The following is a 10,069-nucleotide window of genomic DNA, read 5'->3' as shown; positions in this document are numbered from 1 at the left end:
TCATTGATCAGTCCAACACATATTGAGAAGGAAATGCAATTCAGATCCAGAGACGCAAGAAGTCTGTTAAAATAAACAGCAATCATCACATCCACATCAGAGACGACACAGAGCTATAAGAAACCACAGATACTTGACCTCCATCTGGACGACGCTCTAGTGAACCACAAATCAGCTCCACGTGTTTCACTCACAGCGCAAACCCTCAGACAAACCCCATCAAATACTGACCCAAAACAACCAGTCCAGCTTCCAGCTCAATACAGGATCCATCTAGAACCAATCATTCCTCATCCTTTACAGAAGAGGATATTTTGAGGAATGTTTAAACTGTTTTTGTCTAGAGAACACTAAACAACACTGGACCCCGTGGACCTCCGGCGTATGGACAAACACCACACAAGACACTTTTCTAAATATCTTCTTTTGACTTCCATGTAAATCAAGACACCCTTATGTATAAAGCACTTTCAACAACAGATTGAGTCAGAGCAGCTTTACAGTCACTAACAGAAACACTTGAGAGTAATAATGCTAAACAGTAAACACTTTTCACTTAAAGTCACTTCATCGTCCAGCTCAGTCACAAAAAAGTTGATGATATCGCTGGAAATGAAGTGAACTAAAGAGTGTCACAGAAGGGTATTTTTAGTGAACTACCCCATCAATGGTGCTGATCCTGACCCCCATAACCAGGGGTCAGGGGTCATGTGTATAAAAGCAGATACACGATATGAAGGACCACAGCAGAACTACAAGCATTACATCAGATCCAGCAGAAACATGTATTTCTGGTGAACGCCCCTCTCTAGTGTTCACTCTCTAGTGTTCACTACAACACCCCTCTCTAGTGTTTACTCTCCAGTGTTCACTACAGCACCCCTTTCTAGTGTTTACTCTCCAGTGTTCACTACAGCGCCACTGTCTAGTGTTTACTCTCCAGTGTTCACTACAGCGCCACTGTCTAGTGTTTACTCTCCAGTGTTCAATTCAGCGCCACTGTCTAGTGTTTACTCTCCAGTGTTCACTACAGCGCCACTGTCTAGTGTTTACTCTCCAGTGTTCACTACAGCGCCACTGTCTAGTGTTTACTCTCCAGTGTTCACTACAGCGCCACTGTCTAGTGTTTACTCTCCAGTGTTCAATTCAGCGCCACTGTCTAGTGTTTACTCTCCAGTGTTCACTACAGCGCCACTGTCTAGTGTTTACTCTCCAGTGTTCACTACAGCGCCCCTCACTAGTGTTCACTACTGCGCCCCTTTCTAGTGTTTACTCTCTAGTGTTCACTTCAGCTCGCTACACCACACGGAGGAGTTCTCACAGGAGGCCGGGTTCCCAGAAGCCTCTGCGGGGCTGGATGGCAGTGATAATGCTAGCTGTGCTTTCTTCCCCGTTATTCGCGTCTCTTTCTGCTTTATACCGCGCTAGCTCTCACTCCTCTCCCCCCGCCATCTTGGGCCGGCCCCAGCAGCCATTACCCCGCACACAAACACCGTCTCCCGGTAAGACCGGGTGCGAGGAGTTCTCTGACGCGTTGACCAGCTCAGCTCTCGGTCGCTGAGGGAAATAAAGCCCCAAAACATACAGTGATCATAGACACTGACGCCCGAGTCCACAAACAACCCAACGTTACAGAATAAACACACAGACAGACGCGCGGCTGACGCTAGGGACGCGCCGCGTTTACCAGTGTTTGTGAAGCCAGCGATTCGAGCCGAGCCTCCGCGCAACGCTCGTGTGATCGCAGGGCAGAACCGCAGCTAAGGTCCGCGTCAATGTGAGCGCGTTAGCCGTGCGCTCAGAGGAGGAAATAAGGACGCGTCGCCGCTCGGAAACCCTGGCCTCGCTGTCAGTTCGCACCGCATGTGTGCTTTGTGATGCGTTAATTTAAACGCGCGTCTTTACCTTAACGAGCAGGGCCTTCATACTGGCGCCATCTTCCTGAAGCCCCTGGTATCCGAACAGAGAGCTGCGAACACACACACACAGGGTTTGTGATCACCTCACACTTCTCACACCCAGAAACAATGAATAGAAAGCAGCCAAAAGACGCCCGCGGCTCCGACCTGTCGACGCGTGTCAGGGCGTCGCTCTCCTGCGCGCTCAGCCGCGGCGCGTCCTCCTCGGGTCCGCTCGCTTTTCCCGCCGCCATTTTCTCCTCCTCATCACCAGCAGCGCTGAGGCGTCGAGCGGCGGCGACGGAGAGCGACTCTCGGCACGATTTCATGGAATCGCACCGAGAAATCGAGGGAAGGCGAGCTCCGTGCGTCCAAAAGCCACAATAAACACGAACTTTTTCTCCAGTAAACCGCGCTTCAGCGTCTGAATCCCGTGAGAAGTGAGCTGGCCCTCCAGCGACGCGTCCTCTCACATTGTTTTGCAGGAATAAACTGTGACGCGGCGGCTCTGTGTTGATGTGACGTGCGGCGCGTGCACACTTAAAAACACTGAACGTATTCAAACAATCTCAAAGTTGTGTTCGCTAGCAGATTAAAGTTGTTGTAATTGTGTCACACAGGCGAACCCACGCCGTCGCCGTTGCCACGCCCTCACGGGCCCGAAAGCCAATCGCTGCGCAGAACGCGAGCGCGTCACTGGCCTCGTCCCAAAATGTTGTGCTTCAGTCCTTTCGGTGTTTTCTGTCCTGTAGCGATCGTTTGACCCGAGAGACCCGAGCGGTGGACGCGAAGCGTGGGAAAGTTCTGCGGCGCAAACGCGTTTCCTCCGAACAGAGGATTCCGAGCGGCTTGTTTGCGTTGTTGTTATGAAATGCAAATAAAGAGGCGTGGTTTTCATAAAATGGGGAAATTGGACTGACAGCCCTGCAGCTGAGGCCCAGTGCGTTCACCGTTACAGATGCACCGCACTCTTTATTACTAATGTCACTCGTTTTCTTTAAGAATCTTCATGATTGAATCAATTGAAGATATTCAATTACTCAAGTTCAGAACGAATACTTCAGCTCGAACGCGTGTTTACACACATCTGTGTTTGTGTGCGTTATGGATATGAAATCGCAGGAATATATAACCGTCCTGTATAATGTTTTAAACATTGACGTGGCTGTAGGCGGCGCGAGCGGCTGTCAACGTCACCCGACGTCGTGACGTCACACGCAGCACCCAAAATGGCGGAACAACAAGAGAGCAGAGGTGAGCGGCTGTTTATGAGAATAAATCAAGTCTTTGTCGCCGTTATTGTGTTCTAAAGTCGAGACTGCATGTGTAACACAGAGCCCGTTAAATGAAGCGACGCTCGTAGACTTCGCTGCTTTCTTGAACACAAAAACTGATAATAATGAGCTAGTTTCAGTTTTGTCATCGTCTCCTTCATGTCCTGGTCACATTTCACCTAATTGAAATTATCTTATCGAGTATTGAGAGTTTTTTAAGGATAATATTGCAGTCAAAACATAGCAGCCATATACAGTTAAAGGAATGAATCTTCAGTGAATGTAATACTTCAGTGTGGTTTAGATGAGACAGCAAGGGAAACTAAACAAAATTGCTTTTTTATATGTTTAATAATTAAACGGGTTTACTGAACAAATGGCTCTCTGAAATAAATCCTTCTATGATATGTTTCCTTACAGAGAATCTCAACACATTTCATTACATTCTGAGCAGTGATAAAGATATTATCATATATTTTATTATAATGACATAGTAATAATTATATTAAGGACCATATAAACCATATATTGTCGTGTTGAATGAGTATGTTTACATGGACAACAATATTCAGATTTTAACCCGATTATGAAGGTACTCTGATTAAGAATAATGTCAACAGAGATCTTTTAATCTGATTATTCACCTTATTCTGAATAAGACATGATCTTGATTAAGGTGTAACATGAGTAGCTTTTATAATATTCCTCTCATGTTCTCCTCTTGAAAGCACCGGACGTTGAAGATGAGGCGAACGAGATGCTGGATCTGACCGCATGTGTCCGGACGCAGCAGTGGTGGAGCACCGTGTTCGGACGCAGCTCTGGACCCATCGCACACAAACACTCAGTGACCACACAGATCCTGATGGGTGGAGCGGCCGGCTGGTACTCCCACAACCCTTCTGTGAAGCCGGGACAATAAATACATGCAGCACCAATCAAGAAATGATTCCGCATCCATTCTGAGATTTCTTGAAAGCATCGTGATCCTCTAAAACTGATTGTTAGTTGTGAACAGCAGATGGCGCTGCAAGCTTTAGAAACAGCCGTACTCTGCTCATTTCCAACGCCTTACACACACTCAAACTTAAAATAATCATTCATAAGATTTGAAAAATTTAAAGTGAATCACAAGTTTGTTGACAGTGGGCTGTTTACATTAATCTTGCATCATAAAAGCATTCTGAGCTGAGGTGATATTAAAGACTCGCACAAACTCTCTTCAACTCTTCTTTATCCGCAGATAAAAACTAAATTAGAGCACCATCTGCTGTTAAAATCTAAGCTCAGAATCCATTCCAGAGTGTGTCGTGTCTGTGATCTAGTCCCGACGGAGTGTGTCGTGTCTGTGATCTAGTCCCGATGGAGTGTGTCGTGTCTGTGATCTAGTCCCGACGGAGTGTGTCGGTGTCTGTGATCTAGTCCCGATGGAGTGTGTCGTGTCTGTGATCTAGTCCCGACGGAGTGTGTCGGTGTCTGTGATCTAGTCCCGACGGAGTGTGTCGTGTCTGTGATCTAGTCCCGACGGAGTGTGTCGGTGTCTGTGATCTAGTCCCGACGGAGTGTGTCGGTGTCTGTGATCTAGTCCCGATGGAGTGTGTCGGTGTCTGTGATCTAGTCTCGACGGAGTGTGTCGGTGTCTGTGATCTAGTCCCGACGGAGTGTGTCGGTGTCTGTGATCTAGTCCCGACGGAGTGTGTCGGTGTCTGTGATCTAGTCCCGATGGAGTGTGTCGTGTCTGTGATCTAGTCCCGACGGAGTGTGTCGGTGTCTGTGATCTAGTCCCGATGGAGTGTGTCGTGTCTGTGATCTAGTCCCGACGGAGTGTGTCGTGTCAGTGATCTAGTCCCGATGGAATGTGTCGTGTCAGTGATCTAGTCCCGATGGAATGTGTCGTGTCTGTGATCTAGTCCCGATGGAGTGTGTCGTGTCTGTGATCTAGTCCCGACGGAGTGTGTCGTGTCAGTGATCTAGTCCCGATGGAATGTGTCGTGTCTGTGATCTAGTCCCGATGGAGTGTGTCGTGTCTGTGATCTAGTCCCGACGGAGTGTGTCGTGTCAGTGATCTAGTCCCGATGGAATGTGTCGTGTCTGTGATCTAGTCCCGATGGAGTGTGTCGTGTCTGTGATCTAGTCCCGACGGAGTGTGTCGTGTCTGTGATCTAATCCCGATGCAGTGTGTCGGTGTCTGTGATCTAGTCCCGATGGAGTGTGTCGTGTCTGTGATCTAGTCCCGACGGAGTGTGTCGTGTCTGTGATCTAGTCCCGACGGAGTGTGTCGTGTCTGTGATCTAGTCCCGATGGAGTGTGTCGTGTCTGTGATCTAGTCCCGATGCAGTGTGTCGGTGTCTGTGATCTAGTCCCGATGCAGTGTGTCGTGTCTGTGATCTAGTCCCGATGCAGTGTGTCGGTGTCTGTGATCTAGTCCCGATGGAGTGTGTCTGTGATCTAGTCCCGACGGAGTGTGTCGTGTCTGTGATCTAGTCCCGATGGAGTGTGTCTGTGATCTAGTCCCGATGCAGTGTGTCGGTGTCTGTGATCTAGTCCCGATGGAGTGTGTCTGTGATCTAGTCCCGATGGAGTGTGTCGTGTCTGTGATCTAGTCCCGATGGAGTGTGTCGTGTCTGTGATCTAGTCCCGATGGAGTGTGTCGGTGTCTGTGATCTAGTCCCGATGGAGTGTGTCGTGTCTGTGATCTAGTCCTGATGGAGTGTGTTGTGTCTGTGATCTAGTCCCGATGGAGTGTGTCGTGTCTGTGATCTAGTCCCGATGCAGTGTGTCGTGTCTGTGATCTAGTCCTGATGGAGTGTGTTGTGTCTGTGATCTAGTCCTGATGCAGTGTGTCGTGTCTGTGATCTAGTCCTGATGGAGTGTGTTGTGTCTGTGATCTAGTCCCGACGGAGTGTCTCGTGTCTGTGATCTAGTCCCGACGGAGTGTGTCGTGTCTGTGATCTAGTCCTGATGGAGTGTGTTGTGTCTGTGATCTAGTCCCGATGGAGTGTGTCGTGTCTGTGATCTAGTCCCGACGGAGTGTCTCGTGTCTGTGATCTAGTCCCGATGCAGTGTGTCGTGTCTGTGATCTAGTCCTGATGGAGTGTGTCGTGTCTGTGATCTAGTCCTGATGGAGTGTGTTGTGTCTGTGATCTAGTCCCGACGGAGTGTCTCGTGTCTGTGATCTAGTCCCGATGCAGTGTGTCGGTGTCTGTGATCTAGTCCCGACGGAGTGTGTCGTGTCTGTGATCTAGTCCCGACGGAGTGTGTCGTGTCTGTGATCTAGTCCTGATGGAGTGTGTCGTGTCTGTGATCTAGTCCTGATGGTGTGTCGTGTCTGTGATCTAGTCCCGACGGAGTGTCTCGTGTCTGTGATCTAGTCCCGACGGAGTGTGTCGTGTCTGTGATCTAGTCCCGACGGAGTGTGTTGTGTCTGTGATCTAGTCCTGATGGAGTGTGTCGTGTCTGTGATCTAGTCCTGATGGAGTGTGTTGTGTCTGTGATCTAGTCCCAACGGAGTGTCTCGTGTCTGTGATCTAGTCCCGATGCAGTGTGTCGGTGTCTGTGATCTAGTCCCGACGGAGTGTGTCGTGTCTGTGATCTAGTCCCGACGGAGTGTGTCGTGTCTGTGATCTAGTCCTGATGGAGTGTGTCGTGTCTGTGATCTAGTCCTGATGGAGTGTGTTGTGTCTGTGATCTAGTCCCGACGGAGTGTCTCGTGTCTGTGATCTAGTCCCGACGGAGTGTGTCGTGTCTGTGATCTAGTCCCGACGGAGTGTGTCGTGTCTGTGATCTAGTCCTGATGGAGTGTGTTGTGTCTGTGATCTAGTCCCGATGCAGTGTGTCGGTGTCTGTGATCTAGTCCCGACGGAGTGTGTCGTGTCTGTGATCTAGTCCCGACGGAGTGTCTCGTGTCTGTGATCTAGTCCCGATGCAGTGTGTCGGTGTCTGTGATCTAGTCCCGACGGAGTGTGTCGTGTCTGTGATCTAGTCCTGATGGAGTGTGTTGTGTCTGTGATCTAGTCCCGATGCAGTGTGTCGGTGTCTGTGATCTAGTCCCGACGGAGTGTGTCGTGTCTGTGATCTAGTCCTGATGGAGTGTGTTGTGTCTGTGATCTAGTCCTGATGCAGTGTGTCGTGTCTGTGATCTAGTCCCGACGGAGTGTGTCGTGTCTGTGATCTAGTCCCGATGCAGTGTGTCGTGTCTGTGATCTAGTCCCGACGGAGTGTCTCGTGTCTGTGATCTAGTCCCGACGGAGTGTGTCGTGTCTGTGATCTAGTCCCGACGGAGTGTGTCGTGTCTGTGATCTAGTCCCAATGGAGTGTGTCGTGTCTGTGATCTAGTCCCGACGGAGTGTGTCGGTGTCTGTGATCTAGTCCTGATGGAGTGTGTTCTGCGCAGGTGTGTGGGGTATCTGTTCCAGCGTGTGGGGAAGATCACAGCTACGGCCGTCGGAGGAGGATTTCTGCTGCTGCAGGTCAGAACCAAGAACTGCTCAACAATAAACCATTCACTGTTCTTTGTTATTGTGGCACAAAGTGACTTGAAGCGTTCGCTGTCTTGCAGATAGCCAATCACAGCGGATACGTCCAAGTCGACTGGAAGAAAGTGGAGAAAGATGTTAACAAAGCAAAGAGACATCTGAAGAAAAACACCAGTAAAGCTGCACCTGAGATCAACACGTTCATTGAGGAGGTAAAAACACTTTATAATCGTATCAATGTTTTCTGCAAAACTTCAAATGACTAGATCAATCATAGAACTACACAAGTTTAGATTTCCTTTGCTTCAGAAGTCCATCGCATAGATGAGTTATAATATTAGTTTGCTCTGAGGTGATTTTCTGCGTGGAGCAGTGCCTCTGCTGGTAAAGAGCAGTTATAAACCTCTCTTTTTCAGGCCACTGAATTTGTGAAGAAAAACATAGTGGTTTCGAGTGGATTCATCGGTGGCTTCCTGCTTGGCCTCGCCTCTTGAGCTGAAACTGTGAAGACCGTCTTCCCATCATACACCTGATGATCGTCTGGCTTCTTCAATCACAAAGTGTTTGATGTGGAAGTGAAAGTGATCTTGTTCTCTCCACCAAGAGTCAGTCTTAAACACCTGCTTCTGAAAACTCAATCAGATGGAAGATAATTATTCTCTGCTAATGCTGCAGGTTTTGTGATCTTGTGTTTCGTAATACATTGGGATTTTATGTTATTTACTTTCCAGCAGATTTATTTTTGTTCACTCGCTGTTTCTTTATGGGAAATGTTTACATTGTAAATAAAAATCACTTCCGATTCAACTTTTTGACATCTTGATTATTTTTGTTACGATCAGCAGTATTTTGTGATTAAGTATTGTTTAACTATTTTTTCCCATTATCACTGAAATAATTTATTCTATCTGTGCTCGGTGTGCAGAGGTGGAAAGTAGTGAAGTATTTTGTAACTTTATTGAAGTAAATTTTAAAAGTATCTGTACTTTATCAGTTTTTTTTTTGATAAAATTGTATTTTGTTCATGAATAATAGTTTTTACCTTTAATATGTATGAACATAATGTAATACTTTATTGTAGTCAAGTAAAAGAAAGCACTAGATTTTTTGATGTAACTAAGTATTAAAAGATTTAATATGAAACATAGTGAACAGGAAGAAGAAAGGAAGCACGCGTGACCCCGTCCACATTAACGGGATGGTTGTTGAATGTGTCTCGCAAGTTCCTGGGAACCACCATCTTGGAGGAAAACACCTCCAGCCTGGTCAAGAAGACTCCCCAGAACCTCCTCTTCCTCAGGACCATCCTGGTGAACCTTTACCGGTGTACGATCGAGAGCATCCTGAACAGGTGTACCACAGTCTGGTAGTGGACACACAACGCACTGCAGAGGGTGCTTAAAAACGGCCAACGCATCACAGGGACTCCACTTCCTACCTTACATGTGCAATGACAATAAAGTTGAATCTAATCTAATCTAAAAAGTACAATATTATGCTTTGTGAAGAAGTTTTCTAAAGAAAAAACACTCAATAACGTACAGACACTTTTAAAGCAGAGTAAAAATACTTCACCACTGTCCGCCTTAATATCTAATGTTTGACACACTGGACCTATATTGCTTGTTTATGTTTGGAACATATTGCCAAATATCTTCAGGACGGTCTCTGACCTCAATACAAGCAGAACCTTTCAGAACTTCTCCTCTACGCTCCATTCAGAACATCATCACAACAGTCAACACTTCTGCACACACTTAAAGGGACAGCTCACACAAAAATGAAAATGAAACCACTTTATACTCACCCATAAGACATCTTATGTGCATATGACTACCTTCTTTCAGAAAAATCCAAATCAGAGGTATATTATAATAGTCCTGGCTCTTCTAAGCTCTATTATTGCAGTGGGCTGGTGTTTCTGTTCAACAGTCCAAAACACGTTAAATAAAGTGTGTATCAGTAAAACGTGCTTCCAGAGCATGAATAAAGGCATCCTGCAGTGAATCCATATGCTTTTGTAAGAAAATTATCAATATTTCAACACTTTTCTCTCACTTCTGCTGTCTACAGACTTTTTTAAAGAGTTTACTGATTTTATTTCCGAGTCTAAGTTTTAATTGTTGGCAATTTTAATATCCATGTTGATAATGAAAAAGATGCATTGGGATCAGCATTTATAGACATTCTGAACTCTATTGGGGTTAGACAACAGGTTTCAGGACCTACTCATTGTCGAAATCATCTACGCTAATATTAGTCTGTGAAGGTCACCGTAGCCACCAGATCCAGTCTGTGTCCAGATCAGAGGGTCACTGCAGTCACCCGGATCCAGTACGTATCCAGACCAGATGGTGGATCAGCACCTAGAAAGGACCTCTACTGTCCTGAAAGACAGCGGAGACCAGGACAACTAGAGCCC

At 46.9% G+C, this 10,069-nt stretch overlaps 2 protein-coding genes across 5 annotated transcripts in view; one reads left to right on the top strand and one right to left on the bottom strand.

Moving 5' to 3' along the window:
• LOC127959181 (lysine-specific demethylase 6A-like) overlaps nt 1-2,743 on the bottom strand; it is a 30,560-nt gene extending 27,817 nt beyond the window's left edge. Inside the window, exons 1-2 of one of the 4 annotated variants that reach the window (XM_052558185.1) lie at nt 2,067-2,743; nt 1,906-1,969 (exon numbers count right to left, since the gene is read on the bottom strand). In XM_052558185.1, the coding sequence (XP_052414145.1) occupies nt 1,906-1,969; nt 2,067-2,227 (225 nt within the window). In that variant the 5' untranslated portion in view covers nt 2,228-2,743. The remainder of the gene's footprint in view (nt 1-1,905; nt 1,970-2,066) is intronic. The other 3 variants (XM_052558186.1, XM_052558188.1, XM_052558187.1) reach the window with 3 other exon arrangements.
• Nucleotides 2,744-2,984: 241 nt separating this feature from the next.
• On the top strand, nt 2,985-8,454 carry LOC127959198 (FUN14 domain-containing protein 1). Its single transcript, XM_052558223.1, has 5 exons — nt 2,985-3,152; nt 3,901-4,057; nt 7,566-7,641; nt 7,731-7,859; nt 8,064-8,454. Exons 1-5 carry the CDS (start codon nt 3,128-3,130, stop codon nt 8,139-8,141), a joined length of 465 nt encoding a protein of 154 aa, XP_052414183.1. The 5' UTR covers nt 2,985-3,127; the 3' UTR covers nt 8,142-8,454.
• The last annotated feature ends 1,615 nt before the right edge of the window (nt 8,455-10,069 follow it).

The sequence above is a fragment of the Carassius gibelio genome, chromosome B6, assembly GCF_023724105.1.
Source record: "Carassius gibelio isolate Cgi1373 ecotype wild population from Czech Republic chromosome B6, carGib1.2-hapl.c, whole genome shotgun sequence".
Lineage (NCBI taxonomy): Eukaryota > Metazoa > Chordata > Actinopteri > Cypriniformes > Cyprinidae > Carassius > Carassius gibelio.
The sequence above is the reverse complement of the archived record's forward strand: the minus strand, read 5'-3'. Positions and strand labels throughout refer to the sequence as shown.

Coding starts and splice junctions, on each gene's coding strand:
- LOC127959198 (XM_052558223.1), top strand. CDS start 3,128: ATGGCGGAACAACAAGAGAGCAGAG. Junction 4,058..7,565: donor ATGGGTGGAGCGGCCGGCTG/GTACTCCCACAA, acceptor TGTTCTGCGCAG/GTGTGTGGGGTATCTGTTCC. Junction 7,860..8,063: donor TCAACACGTTCATTGAGGAG/GTAAAAACACTT, acceptor TCTCTTTTTCAG/GCCACTGAATTTGTGAAGAA.